We start from the raw sequence: 13,428 nt of genomic DNA, 5'->3' as shown, positions 1-13,428 counted from the left end.
GGTAGACTGCAGGCAAGGCGGCAGCAGATGGAGACTCGAGGCGAGGCAAGGCGAGGCGAGTCTCGGGCCCCCCAGGCTGCGCGCGCGACGCCCTCCGATGGAGATCTCGATATCCTGTCTGGGCTGCCAGCGCGCGGCGGCGCCCCCGCGATATGCGCCAGGGTCCTGCTGCAGTCAGCAGTCAGCCAGTCAGTCGGCGGACAGCGCTGCAGCTGGGCGCAGAGCGGAGGCAGAGCGAGGCGACGAGGGGGCTGCCGAGTGCGGCAGACGGCTGCGGCGCTGAGGCGGCCACCTGCGACACGCTGCAACGCGCCGGCGCGCCTCTGCAACATCCGCCGCTGCGGCTGCAGCGCTGCAGCCACGCCGCCCACCCGCCGCCGCACAGCTGTCCCCTGCGGCGGCCGCTGCCGGGTCCGGAGCCCGACGAGCGGGCGTGCATGCTGCACACTGATGTTGCGTGGCTGGCGATCTCGGGGAGTGCTGTGCTGCTGCGGCCGTGGCAGGGTGCACCATGTCAGGCCGGCGCTGCAGCTGCGTGCGTCGGGCGCGGGCGGAGTCGCACGCCGCTGCCGGTGGCTGCAGCTGCTGCCGCTCGGCCCCGGAGTGAGAGCGGAGCGGGGGAGGGCAGCAGCAGGCGACGGCGGCGGTGCCGGACGCGGCCCCGAAAGCGGCGTCGGCGTCGTGCTGGCACCTCGACGGCCCCTCGACGCTCCGCACGGGCGTCAGCGTACCTCTGCGGACGGCGCCGCAGCAGCACTGCAGCTTCAAGCGGCGCTTCCGCACGCCCTGCGGCTCGGCATGTTCCTTTGTCTAAGCAGGCCCGCACCCGCAGCACGTCGGCCCCCGAGCAGCTCGGCATTTTCGGCGAGATGGGCGCTTACCACAGCGTCTCGCAGCGTGGAGAGGCGCACGCGCAAGAGGTCGCCGCAGAGGCACCGACGACGGGCGCGTCCGCGGACGGGCCTCCGCACCCTCGCTCCTACGTGAGCTTCAACAGCCGCCTTGTCGCCAACATCAGCTGAGCATGGGCTCATCGCGATACACCAGCGATGCACTGGCTGCAGCGATGCTATGCGATGCCACATGACATGCGATGAAGGGGCAACGGCTATCGTCAACTTTGCTGTCGTGCGTGTCCGACGGCCCGCCGCTCCGAGCTCGCTGAGCAGCAGCAGCAGCAGCAGCAGCAAGCACGATCTTCTCAGCAGTGCAGGCGCTGGCTCGGGCTGAGAGTCAGAGTCTGTCAACCCGTGCCGGCGCCGGTTGCGGCGGCTGCGGCGGCGGCGCCGTGGCTGGCGACTCGGCGGCGCGCGTCCGTGTCCCGTCTCGCGTATGCCGTCGGCAGCAACGGCAAGTCGAGCGAGCGCCGCACCGTCGGCAGCGCCAGCCTGCCCTCCGCTCCTCGACACCGCCCTCACACCACCGCACATCCCGCCTTGCCTGCCTCGTGCTTGCTGCTGGCTCTGGCGATCGAGAAGCGATCGAGATCGAGCGTTTATGGTTGCGATGCTGCGACGATCGAACGCGCGCGCGGCCGACGGGTGGCGCTGCAGAGGGCCTAGAATGCCCTCGAGGCGTGCGGGCAAGCGTGAGAGGGCTAGGCAAGCTTAAGCATTCATCTACCTGGCGCCAGCATCGCAGAGAGAGGTCGTCCGCCAATTGGGCGAGCTCGCAGACGCCGGCGTCGATGCGAGAAGCGTGGGCTGCGGACACGGGTGCGGCTAATGCACGTCGTGCCTGCGAGCTGCGGCGATTAGAGTGAGAAGCAGCGGTGAGTCCCTGCTTCTTGAACCTGACATTGGCGCAGTCGACGAGCATCGGCGCTTAGAGCCGAGGTTGGCGCACGGGCGAGAGCGCTTGCGAGGACGAGAGAGAGAGAGGCGTGCTGCTCCGCATGCTGCGAGCTGCGACATGTCGGCATCTTTCGTCTTAGCGGCGCAGCCGAGGCACCAGCATCAAGCGCGACTTGAGGGGACATGGTGCCTGAGAAGCTGCGCCGTGTAAGATGACAATTGGCATCTTTGAGGAGTCTGCGGGCTGGTGCTTGCGACCTGCGAGGCAGGCACCATGAGCATCGCTCAGGGCAGAGCTGCAGCGGCCAGCCTCAGCGGTCGGCGTGCGTCGTGCTGCGCGGGATGGCGCATGGCGTGGCGCGTCCTCCTCGAAGCGTGCATCGCGAAACGCGAGGCGGCGTGATGGTGCGGCGGCTGCGGCAGTGCAGGCTGCAGGACGGCGCCAGGGCAAGGGCACGCCTTAGCTAGTGCGGCTCGGTGCCGCTAGCATATAGGCTCACGGCTGCGCTGCTGCTGAGTCTTCGGGTCTCGCTTCCGCTCCTCGCTTCACGTCGTCTCGGGCACCGCAGCCTCGGGATGTCTCGCAGCCGGTGCCGCACCGTGGGCACCGAGGCATGCAGGTCGACCGTCAAGCGGCCACAGCCACACGAGGCCGCAGCGATGTCGTGCAGCACGCAGACGCAAGCAAGCTCACCGCTCGGACGCAGCTCTTGCAGCACACGCAGGGGCAGCGGCTGTGGCGTGTACAGCCTGGACACGCATGCTGCTCGCTGCACGAAGCGGCGGGGCCAGTGAGGAGAAGAAAGCGAAAGGACTCGGTATGCCGCCACTCAAGTGGACTGCGGCTCGATCTGCTCGCACGTCGACAAGCCAGTTGCTGAGCTGTCCTGCGTTCTTTCGCATGCCAGTCAAGTCGCTGCACGTCAACCTTGCGCACCCGAGCGTGTGGCACAAACGCCTCGTGGGTTAAAATTGCGCGTCCGACCGACGGCTGTGGCCATCAAGAATGCAGCGCGCATGCCATTCTTCCCGCGGCCCCGAGGCTGGCTAATCTTCCCAAAGCAGCGGAAATCATAGCCAGGAGAGAGCAATTGAGGGCGAGCTGATCCGTCGGCTGCACCTGAGAGGTCGGCAACTTTCGGCTTGCATGGTGGGCTCGTCGTCGACGAGGCACGAGGGACAGAGCGCAGAGCGAGAGGACGGAGGGCCGATGCGCTGCATACGCTTTCGCCGGCTTGGGACGCCTGCACGCTGATGAGGCCTGCCTAGCTGCGTTTGAGCCACGCCATGTCAGGGTCCACGCCTTGAATTCTCACTTCCTGTCCCTGCTTTGGCGCCGTCACGGGGCAATGGAGCAGCGAGGCAGCTGTACGAGCTTAATGGCAGTTATGACGCGCTGTCGCTGCACCATGCACGGCTAGCCTCGGAAGGGGTGCATCCCGACGGCACCGAGGCTGGGGCTGGCGCTGTGCCTCCTTCAAGCACTGTTGCCAACGCTGCCTGCATGCATCCTGCACGTGTGTGACTTTGACCCTCCGAGCCCACCGCAGCCGCAGCGGCACACGGCTGCGCTGCTCGGCCGCTCCTCGCCCCACGCATCCATCGAAAGTTGCTCTCGCGCCCGTCGCTGAGCTTTGCCTAGCGTCTTCGCGCGCTTACCCCTGGGCTGCGCCGAGCGTGGGCGTTCTGGGTCTTGACGCCGTCGGCATCGGGGGCCTCGTCACCTCTCGCACGACACAGACGACGCAGGAGGAAGGCGCGAGTCTCGCTTGCTGCTGCACTGCGGCGCTGTCGCTGCGTTGCCGTAGCGCGTGCTGCAATACCACGCGATGCGATGCAGCTTGACGCTCGCCGAAGCGCAGACCGAGCCTCTTCCTGCTCCGACATCGCTTTGTCAGCCAATCGCGTTTGACAGCAGCATGAAGCCCCTCGTAGCGCGGGGCCGAAGCGTCGGATGCAGCGCAGCCGTTGAGTCCAGCGTGCGAGATGCAGCGGCCAGCTTTGGGGGGGGGGGGGGCACAAGAGAGATGCGAGGGTGAGACATGCTTCCCGATGCCGCCAGTCGTGCCGAGCCTCATACTTCAGCTTGCTCTTGCGCCTGGGGCGCGCGGTGCGGCCGCTCGGAGAGCGAGCCCGCCAGGACGCGAGCCGTCGCCCGACGAGCTGGGCCCACTGCGGACCCGCAGCCGACGTCTCGGCCCCCTCGTGCACGCCGGCCGGCCATGGCGCTAGCGAGAGGAGGATTAGCTCAGCGGACAGCAAGGATTGACGGCTCGCTGGGCATCGCAGCAAGGACTGCTTGTTCAACCGGGGGCCCGGCGTGGTTCAGCCGGGTGCTCGAGACGTGTCATCCAAGCAGGTGCGCTGACGGGAGAGCGAACAACGTGAGTGACGCAGCCGCCTGCCGTCTCGCAGCGCTGCCAGGGTTTCCTGGAGTCGGCGTGTAGCGTGCGAAGCGGACAAGGAGCTCTGAGGAGTCGCGAGTGGAGTTGGTCGACGCCAGGCGGTGCGCTGAGAGGTACATCAGAGCGCTCCAGCGAAGGCGGCACGGAAGGACGAGCCGAGGCGGGGCGCTGCCGCGCGAGCTCGTCGCGAGCCATCGCGCTGCTCCAGGGCCGCTATATCCTCTGACCTTTGGGTGAGAGGAGTAGAGTTGACGCCAAAATACTGCTTCTGAACCCTTCAATTGGGGGTTAATGGTTGAAAGACTCGCTACGCGCCGCCGTCGGTAGATGAGGGGGCCTCCGACATCAAAGAGCGAGGGAAGAAGGCGGCCACGCAACGACAGACGCACTCTCCACATTTTAGAGTGGCACTTGGCTTCAGCCTGGGCGCTGCACATTAAAGGCACACAAGCCATCGCTATAGTATGCCGCCGAAAGCTACTCGTGTGCTCCGTCTGCCATCGCTATGCTCTCAAGGACGGGTGCGAGGCGAAGGGAGAGGGATCAGGCGGACGGAGGCGGAGGCAGCCGATCGACGCGCCCGCATCTTCCCACGACGCGTCGCGTTGCCTGCTCGCAAATTGACGCGTCGTTGTCCCGCTCACGCGCCGCTCGATGGCGGAGGCGGCCGCCTCCTGCGGTATGCGCATGCGCTGCAGGCACCCGGCAGGGCCGCACCCACGCTGCCAGCGGCGGCTAGCTGAGCAAAGAGAGTGCCTGTGCAGCTGATCTGGACAGGTGACGTGCGTGCTTTTCTCCTGCGAGAAGGAGGGAAAAAGCAAGAGGCCGATGCAGAGGGAGACATGTGGAGCACGAGGGTGTGGCTGCCTTGCCAGCCCTGCCGGCAAACGGCGCTCGAAGGGTGGCGCATCGGCTGCCATGCAGCGAGTCGAGTCTGCAGCTGCGTGCTGGAGCTCTGCAGCACAGAGCGACGCAAGGGGCGCAGAGCTGGCCGGGAAAGAGGCAAGGCAAGGCGACGGGAGAGAGGCGCGCTGACGGCGCCGCGCAGCGCCGCCGCGCCACAGCGGCGCGCCATGCGTGCGCTGCAGGTACCTTGCGCACCATCACCATCACTCCGTCACAAGCCGCCACAAACAGCCGCACCATCACCTGCACCCCACACTGCACCGCACCGCACGGTCTGTACGCCGCCTCCGCATCTCTTCGGCACCTCGCACCAGCAGCCCGCCCATCATGCCCAAGCGTGCCGCACCGCTCTCGCTGCACCTCTCGCTGCCTTCGCCGCACGCCTCGTCGTCCAGTGGCTCCCTCGCCTCCTGCTCCTCCTCCGCCGCAGCCGCAGTCGCGCCATGCACGCCGCCCTCCAACGCGGCGAACCACCCGTTCGCAAGCACGCACGGCGTGCCCGGTGCGCCGCGTGCGCCGCCTCGCGCGGCGCCGCGCTTCGTGCCGCGCGCCGAGCCGGCATCGCCTACGGCGCACGCGCCGCCGAACAAGCGCAGACGGGCGGTGCTCGATGAGCAACAGGAGGAGGAGGAGCAGCATGGCTGGGAGGCAGTGAGGCCCAAGCTGCTCTGGCCTGCTACGCCGCCGGCGTCGGCATCGAGCAGCCGCAGTGTCGCCGAGCTCGAGCCACTGCCGCTGGGTGCCGCAGCGCCCCTCTCGCCGCCGCCGTCGCCTCGACGCATCTCGCCTCGCAAGCGCATGCTCTCCGTCGACGCCGCAGCCGCAGCCGCAGCAGCGATGCCATCGCCTGCCTCGCCCATGCTCGCTCCCCTCCTCTCCGCCTCCAGCGCCTCGTCCAGCGGCGCAAGCGTTTCAAGTCCAAGCATCGCAGCAGCCAGCGCCTCGAAGCGTCCCAAGCTCTGCGTCTCGCTCTCCTCGTCCATGCTGCGCACGCGCGCCCAGCTGCGCGCCGCCGCCGCGCTCTCTTCTCCCTCGCCTCTGCTCGGCAGCGGCGGCACGCCTCCCTGTCCTCCTTCTTCAGCATGCGGGCCCCGCGGCACGCGCACACGCAGAAGCAGCGTGAGCCAGCGCGCAAGGAGTCGCAGCAACAGCCGCAACAGTCAGAGTCGCACGAGCGCCAGTCCGGCCCCCTGTGCTTGGCGCTCCAGAGGCGCCTCGGGCACTCCGAGCGCAGCAGCGGGCACGCAGGCAGGCGACTACTTTGGCGAGACGTGGTGTGGCGCTTTTGCGGCACGGCGCGTCTGCTGAGAGAGCGCGAAAGGCGGTCGAGGAGACCTCTCAGCATCTCACTACTCGATAGTCGGTCCTCCATGCTCGGCCCTGCCACACTCTCGCACTCTGCACTCCACACTCGTCACCGGCCCCCCCCTCTCTACTTACTGACTCGTCGCGTACACACGCTCTGGCCATTAGACTCGACTCTGCTCTATAGACGCCTCACCGGCTCCTGTCTGCTCTCCCGGTAATGCACTTCTGCCTTTCTCGCTCTCTGTGCTTCTCCATCGAGCTTTCTCATTGCCGCGCGGCGTTCCTCGCGGCCTCTCCTCACGCGAAGAGACGCAAGCGGGCGCTTAGAACAGACAGAGAGTAGAAAGGAAGACGGTGAGGCGTTTCTGATTGACACGGTTGACCCAATGAGGCGAAGCGAGCGAGCGAGAAGGGAAGAGACGTGATGAGACGCAAGACGAGAGGACACACGGCTTGAAGCGAGCGCGGGACGGAAATGTGGACGGCGAAGAGAAGCAGAAGCGTTGGGCGCGGGGCAGAGGGAATGAAGGGCTGCGGCTGGAGGATGGCGGATGGCGGATGGCGGATGGCGAAGTTGGCGGATGGCGGAAGGCGCATCAGTGCGAAAGAGTGGGCGCACCAAGGTGCATCGAAGAGAGTCAGGCCGAGGAAGAAGGGCCCAGCTCGGAAGAGCGAAGCGACACAGAGCCGCCTCGCCTCTCCAGTCGAAACAGCGAGCGCGAAGAGCGAGACATGAGACGGAAAGGAGAATACTGAGAGCAGCGAATAGCAGATGTAGACAACGCAAGCACGTTGCGTCCTCTGCGTCTGCCATTCGATTCCTCAGCTACTCCTCTCCGCCACGTTCTCGCACGTGTGTCAACAGCCCGCGCCCTGCGCCTCAGACTCGGCGTCTGTTCTGAGGACGCAAACCCCACCATGCCGCCCGCGCCCACCCTTCCACCCCCCGCTTCTCCAGCTCACGGCTTGCGCGGCGTCGAGGAGTTTGCCGTCAAGCCCACTGCCGAAGACAGAAGCTGCCCGAGGAGAGCAGGAAAGGGAAAGAGAGCCGGGGCGTCGAGGTGTCCTTGATGTGAAATGGTCTCAGCGCATAGGAAACGAGGCCGAAGGAAGCGCCGAGAGAGGAGAGAGAGAGTGTGTGGATGCGAAAGTCGGGAAGAGCGAGAGAGCGGAGCGGCGAACGAGCGAAAAAGAGAAGCGCAGCAAGTTCAGTGCGCCACCTTCTTCGTCAGGCCCAGCCTGCGCTTGTGTCGGTCCAGACGCTTGCCGCTCATCTGCGTTACACACACGCATCAGCCATAGCATCTCGCCAGCGCAGCAGAAAAGAGGTGAGGGCGAGAGAGACACGACACGCACCTTTGCCGCCAATGCCTCGAGGCGCGCCTTGTCGGCCACCTTCTGCCTGCGCTCCATGCGCGCCTTTGTCTTGCTGATCCACATGCATCCTCCTCATCAGCACTGCGCTCTCTCCTTGCTTGCACCCGATGCGGAACTCACGCCTTGTCCGCCTCCTCGCGCTCGGCCTTCATGGCCTTCTCCTTGGCCTTGACCTCGGCGGCGCGCTGGCGCGCGGCCACCTTGGAGTCCCACGAGCTGATGCGCGCCACGCCGGCGAGATGCTGCTCGGCGCGCGGCGGCGGCACGATGTGCGCGGGCCCGCGCGCGGTGGCAGCGGCGGTGGTGGCGGATGCCGAGGTGGAAGCGGCTGATGAGGCAGGCATGGTGGCGGATGGACGGTGGTGGTGGTGGTGGTGCTGGCGGTGCGCAGCCAAGGCACTGCAGAGCCGTGCATGCCACGAGCCTGACGTGAGCGCTGGCAAATCTGGCTGACTCAGCAGGCCACCACACGCGGGGCACGGAACTCGGGCGAGAGGCGCGGCGCACCCGCAACATCCACCCATCGTAGCTCCCAGCCGCACGTCAACGGCTGCCCTGCATCCGCTCCTCATCCTCCCTCCGCCGTGCAGCCTCAATCGCGTCGCAAAGCAGACCGTTGCCAACGGCCTCACCTCTTTGCGCCCATGTCTGCCTCGCCCACTCCCGCCGCCGACGTCGACGCCGCGTGCGCGCCCGAATGGGCGCTGCCCCTCGCCGCGCTGCGCCAGCTCTATCTGCCGCGCAGCAGCAGCGGCAGTGGCGCCGAGTTCGCCTCGGCCGCGCATGCCGATCCGCACACACCTCCCGCGCTCGCCAGCGGCGCAGCGGCACGAGAGGCGCGTCTGCGGCTCACGTCGCATGCCTCGAGCAGCAGCAGCGCCACGTCCGACGACGCGGCGGCACTCTCGCATTCCCACCTGGCGAGCAGCAGCAGCAGTGCGCTCCTCTCGTCGCCGCTGCGTGCCTCGGCCACACGCGCACAGCGCTCCGTCTCGACGCTCAGCTCCGCCGCGCCGCGCACGCGCCTGCACCCGGGCAGTGCGCCGCCCAGTCCGGCGCCGGCCCATGCGCGGCCGCGCAAGAGCCGCGCCTCCAAGGGCGGCGCCTCGAGACATGCGTCGACGTCGATGCAGCAGGCAGACGAGAGTCTGGGCGTGGTGCGACACACGCGCATAGAGAGGGGCCTGCCCACGACGCGCATGATGCCGGATGTGAAGCGGAAGAGAGTGTTGGTGACTGGCGGGTGAGTTTGCTCCCCTCTGCTCTCTCGCGCACAGGCAAGAAGACTGACGTGAGCAACGAACGGGTAGAGCCGGATTCGTGGGCTCGCATCTGGTGGATCGGCTCATGCTCATGGGGCACGACGTCATCGTGCTCGACTCCTTCCTGACGGGCAACAAGTCCAGTCTTTCCCAATGGGTTCGTATCTTGCCTCTTCACCCTCTCTTGTCCCGCTCACCTTGGCTGGCAGGTCGGACATCCCTCCTTCGAGCTGCTGCGGCACGACGTCGTCGAGCCGCTGCTCATCGAGGTGGATCAGATCTTCCACCTCGCGTGCCCCGCCAGTCCGCGGCATTACCAGGCCAACCAGATCAAGACGATCAAGACGTGCTTCCAGGGCACACTCAACATGCTCGGCCTGGCCAAGCGCACAAAGGCGCGCTTCCTCCTCGCCTCGACGAGCGAGGTGTACGGCGACCCGGCCGTCACGCCTCAGCCGGAGACGTACGCGGGCAACGTGTCGTGCACGGGCCCGCGCGCCTGCTACGACGAGGGCAAGCGCGTCGCAGAGACGCTCACGTACGGCTATCTGTACCAGGACGGCGTGGATGTGCGCGTGGCGCGCATCTTCAACACGTATGGCCCACGCATGCATCCGCAGGACGGCAGAGTCGTCTCCAACTTTGTGCTGCAGGCACTCAGAGGCGAGCCGCTTACATTGTATGGAGATGGGAGCCAGACGAGGAGCTTCTGCTTCGTCCATGTGAGTTGCAATCACCCCTCCTCTCCTTTTCCCTCCTCGGCTCGCCCTCCTCTGCAAGACTGATGCGTCCCTCCCCCCCCCCTTCCTTTGAAAGGATCTCATAGACGGCCTCATCGCACTGATGAACGTCGAGCCCGTCTCTGCACCTCCGTCGCCCGACTCGCCAAGCACGCCCTCGAGCATGCTCATCGACTCGAGCGCCAACGCTGGTCTCGGCCTCGCGCCGCTCTCCTCGACGCCGCCTCCCGCCGCCGCCGCCGCCGCCGCGAGCGCAAGTGGCTCATGCGCAGCGACCGCGCCGCGCACGCCTCCGACACTCGCCTCCGCCTCCTCTCCTCCAGCTGGCGTCGGCGTCGGCGTCGCGCAGGAGACACCGCGGCGCCCCACGGCGCAAGAGGCCCGCGAGCAGGCAGACGTCCACTCGCCCGTCAATCTCGGCTCGCACTTTGAGTTTAGCGTCAAGCAGCTCGCCGAGCTGGTGCGCGACGTCGTGGCGCGTGTGCGCGAGGAGGACGGAGACGAGTGGGAGAGCAGCTCCGAGGAGGAGTCGGAGGAGGAGGGAGGGTCGATCGAGGAAGAGGAAGAGGAAGGCAGCGCCTCAAGGTCGCAAGCTGCGCTGGCGACGCAACTCGGCGCCTCGCATCTCGCCGATTCTTCGCCTCTGCCTCGCGCGCCTCGTCGGCGCAAGAAGCAAGTGAAGGTCATCTACGAGGCGCTGCCCACGCATGATCCGCGCCAACGGCGGCCCGACACGCGGCGCGCCGCGGCGCTGCTGGGCTGGGCGCCGCGGTGGGGCCTGCAGCAGGGCCTGGAGGAGATGGTGAGGTACTACAAGGAACGCATGCGCGAGGGCACAATCTAGGGGAGCGCGAAGCGAGCGAGTGGAAGGGAGCAAAGGAGGCCCATTGATTCTATCGTGTCTTGATGTGTGCGCGTGACGATTAAGTGGAAAGGGGGGCAGCTTAGATGGCGTAGACGTCGGCGAGTTGCTCGAGCTTGGTGTACATGAGGCTGTCGTCGCGCGCGCGAGGGTCAGCAGGGGTAGCGGTGGTGGGCGAGGGGCAGCGAAATGGCCGGGGAGGGCGGGCAGGATGAGGAGAGAGAAACAACTCACAAGATGAGAGCTGTGTGCCACGCCGTTCATCGCATTCGGAATCGTGGCGAGAGGGAGGCAAAAAAAAGGGGGGGGGGGCAGGTGTGTCCAAGCGGGTCAGCGTCCACACTCTCCTCTCTCTCTCTCTCTCTCTCGCCCTCGCAAGACCCAACGCACCACTAGACGGTCCGCTTCGCAAACAAGTCACGCCGCATCCCGCGTACAAGCCTCGCACGCCGCGGCGGCGATAGATGTCTCGGAATGTAGCGACGAAGCCGTTGCGCGCTGTTGCTGGTGCTACGTCTGCCGCAGCACCGGCACCGGCGCGCGCTAGTTCCGCCGTCGTTTGCATGGTAGACTTGACGGAGTCGGCCTTCAAACGCAGCAGAGCAGCAGAAATCAGCCTTGATACTCTCGATTCTCGTAGTGGGGGGCAGTCCTGTCCGGTCCGCGCGTTTTCTCGCACAACACTCACCGGGAACAGCACGACATTGTAGCCCACGCCCGCACACGCGCCCGCCAGCATCAGTTCCGGCGCACTGAGGTCCTGCTTTGCCGCCTTGCGTCCCGCATTTCTTCTGCGCGTCTGCGCCGCCCGACACACGCCCTCAAACGCCAGGAACCACGCCATGCCGCCGCCCGTCTCGCGCAGCAGCGTGCCCGTCTGGCCGAGCCAGAGGCCGCGCAGGCCGTGCGTGCGCAGCGTGTCGCGCACGAGGGCCAGCGGGCCGGGGAGCAGCTTCGGCGCGACGCCCGGGTTGCTCAGCTGCTGCACCTGCATGCGGCACTTGACGAGCTCGATGGGCGTCAGCACGCACGACGTCACGGCCCCCGCGGCCGCGGCGGCAATGGAGAGCTGCGCCATGGAGAGAGGCGCCGCTTCTGCCGCCGCCAACGTCGAGGAGGTGAGCAGCGGCACCGCTTCGCCGTTGTAGCGCCGCAGCTGGGCCTGCACATAGTTGTACGTGAGGAACAGCGTCGCGTTTTCTGAGGAGAGCGTGAGCGAGGCAAAGAAGGGGGAGCGAGAGCAAGGGGCGACGCACCGAAACAGGCGCCGATGATGGGCATGGAGAGGCCCTGGGGCGCGAAAGAAGCATCAGCAGAGCAAGACCCACGGGCGGTGTGTCAGTGGGGTTTTGAGGGCATGCGGGGCAGCAAAGGGGCAAGCAAGAGTGAGGGGTGAGGTACTGCAAGGAGCGGAAGCGCGAGGAGATCCCTTTCCTTGCGCTCTCGCTCTCTTTTCCCTCCTCGCCATTCTCGCCCGCACAAAAGTGAGGGACCCCTTCCCTTGCGCTCTCTCTCCCCTTAATCGCCACACCACCCTCTCGCCCCTTGCTTGCTTGTCTCTTCCCACTTCCCCCCTCCCACCCTCTCGCCCTTTCCTTGACCGCCCCTTGCCTGCCCGTGCACTCACGCGGTAGATGCCCCTCACACCCTCCTCGCTCAGCGTGCGCTGCGCACACTGCAGCGGCCCGGCATAGGCGCCTTCGTGCGCCGTCTGCAGGCGCACCTTGACGAGGTCGAAGGGATGCTCGAAGAGCTTGGCGGCCATGCCTGCCAGCGAGCCGAAGAGCACGTCCTTGCTGCCGCGGCTGAGGCGCGACGACGACGAGGAGGAAGAGGCCGCGGGCTCGGCGGCGAGGTCGGACATGGCCGATGGCGCACGAGGCCAAGCAGGGCGAGGCGAAGTGAGCGAGCTGTAGTGGCTGAGCGAGCGTGGCGGAGCGAGGGCACAGACAGACGAGCCGGTCTCTAGATGCAGCGAGGCAGTTGGTGGTGGAGAAGGAAGCGGCGCGGGCATCAGCATCGCGCCTTGCTGATCTGCAATCAGATCTCGGGCGCATTTGACGCCGCACGACGGGGCGCCATTCGAATTCATCCGCGCCCCCTGCTGGCCTCCCGAGTGCCGAGGCTCGGCGTCGACGCTGCATCACGTGTGTGTCGCGCATGGCCCGCCTGTCTCGCTGCTCCACCTAAGTCTCCCCCATCTCCACCACCACCATCGCACGATGGCCGCCCACTTTGCGCCCTACACGCCGCCGCCCGACGAGGCCGCGTCAGCGTCGTTGTTCGCCATCGACTCGCCGCCCGCGTCGCCCGCCTCGCCCTCGCACCCCGGCCCCGCTCCTGCCCGCGTGCTCGGCGGCGGCGCGGCGGGCGGCGAGTACGACTGGCACGCCTCCTACGACGCGCATGCTTCAAGCTCGCGCTGGACGCCGGCGCGCCTGTGCAGTGCCGCATACCTGCTGCCGCCCCTCTCCGCCGGCGGCGTGCTGCTGCTCGAGCGCCACAATGTGCGTGTTGTCCTCTCCTCCTTCTCCGTCTGCTTCTGCGCCCGCGCCATGGCTGATGGGCGTGGCAACCCCCGAGCAGCACATCGTGCGCTTCCACGCCTGCCAGGCCGCGCTGCTCGCGCTGCCCTTCGGCGCGCTGCTCGCGCTGCTGCGCGCCGCCGGCTTCTGGTGGCTCAGCGTCGTGCTTCTCTTTGCCGGCGTCGGCTGGAGCTGGGTCGCGGGGTGAGTGGTGTGTGTGTCTCTCTCTCTCTCTCTCTCTCTCTCTCTC

The 13,428-nt window shown here is 67.1% G+C and overlaps 5 protein-coding genes across 5 annotated transcripts; 2 read left to right on the top strand and 3 right to left on the bottom strand.

The window, feature by feature from the left end:
- Positions 1 to 5,431: 5,431 nt before the first annotated feature.
- Positions 5,432 to 6,412, top strand: FA09DRAFT_325067 (hypothetical protein; the record flags this gene model as incomplete). The annotated part of the gene is made up of 1 exon (XM_025741151.1): positions 5,432 to 6,412. One exon carries the CDS (start codon positions 5,432 to 5,434, stop codon positions 6,410 to 6,412), a length of 981 nt encoding a protein of 326 aa, XP_025599446.1.
- An 89-nt stretch (positions 6,413 to 6,501) lies between these two features.
- FA09DRAFT_243860 (hypothetical protein) lies at positions 6,502 to 7,423 on the bottom strand. Its single transcript, XM_025739654.1, has one exon. It carries the CDS (start codon positions 7,224 to 7,226, stop codon positions 6,591 to 6,593), a length of 636 nt encoding a protein of 211 aa, XP_025599445.1. The 5' UTR covers positions 7,227 to 7,423; the 3' UTR covers positions 6,502 to 6,590.
- A 197-nt stretch (positions 7,424 to 7,620) lies between these two features.
- Positions 7,621 to 8,133, bottom strand: FA09DRAFT_337884 (hypothetical protein; the record flags this gene model as incomplete). The annotated part of the gene is made up of 3 exons (XM_025744042.1): positions 7,621 to 7,686; positions 7,769 to 7,841; positions 7,910 to 8,133. The coding sequence occupies 3 exons, from the start codon at positions 8,131 to 8,133 to the stop codon at positions 7,621 to 7,623; spliced, it is 363 nt and encodes a 120-aa protein (XP_025599444.1).
- A 783-nt stretch (positions 8,134 to 8,916) lies between these two features.
- FA09DRAFT_295761 (UDP-glucuronic acid decarboxylase Uxs1p) lies at positions 8,917 to 10,635 on the top strand (the record flags this gene model as incomplete). Its single annotated transcript, XM_025740135.1, has 7 exons — positions 8,917 to 9,032; positions 9,100 to 9,208; positions 9,261 to 9,773; positions 9,868 to 9,900; positions 10,183 to 10,295; positions 10,358 to 10,376; positions 10,474 to 10,635. 7 exons carry the CDS (start codon positions 8,917 to 8,919, stop codon positions 10,633 to 10,635), a joined length of 1,065 nt encoding a protein of 354 aa, XP_025599443.1.
- A 29-nt stretch (positions 10,636 to 10,664) lies between these two features.
- FA09DRAFT_329102 (mitochondrial carrier) lies at positions 10,665 to 12,271 on the bottom strand. The gene is made up of 5 exons (XM_025742032.1): positions 11,910 to 12,271; positions 11,342 to 11,853; positions 11,044 to 11,239; positions 10,888 to 10,897; positions 10,665 to 10,784 (listed from the first exon to the last, which is right to left on the bottom strand). Exons 1-5 carry the CDS (start codon positions 11,932 to 11,934, stop codon positions 10,736 to 10,738), a joined length of 792 nt encoding a protein of 263 aa, XP_025599442.1. The 5' UTR covers positions 11,935 to 12,271; the 3' UTR covers positions 10,665 to 10,735.
- Between the last annotated feature and the right edge of the window lie 1,157 nt (positions 12,272 to 13,428).

Source organism: Tilletiopsis washingtonensis (genome assembly GCF_003144115.1).
Source record: "Tilletiopsis washingtonensis strain MCA 4186 unplaced genomic scaffold FA09scaffold_7, whole genome shotgun sequence".
In the NCBI taxonomy this organism is placed as follows: Eukaryota; Fungi; Basidiomycota; class Exobasidiomycetes; order Entylomatales; genus Tilletiopsis; species Tilletiopsis washingtonensis.
Note: the sequence above shows the minus strand (reverse complement) of the source record. Positions and strands in the feature narration are given on the sequence as shown.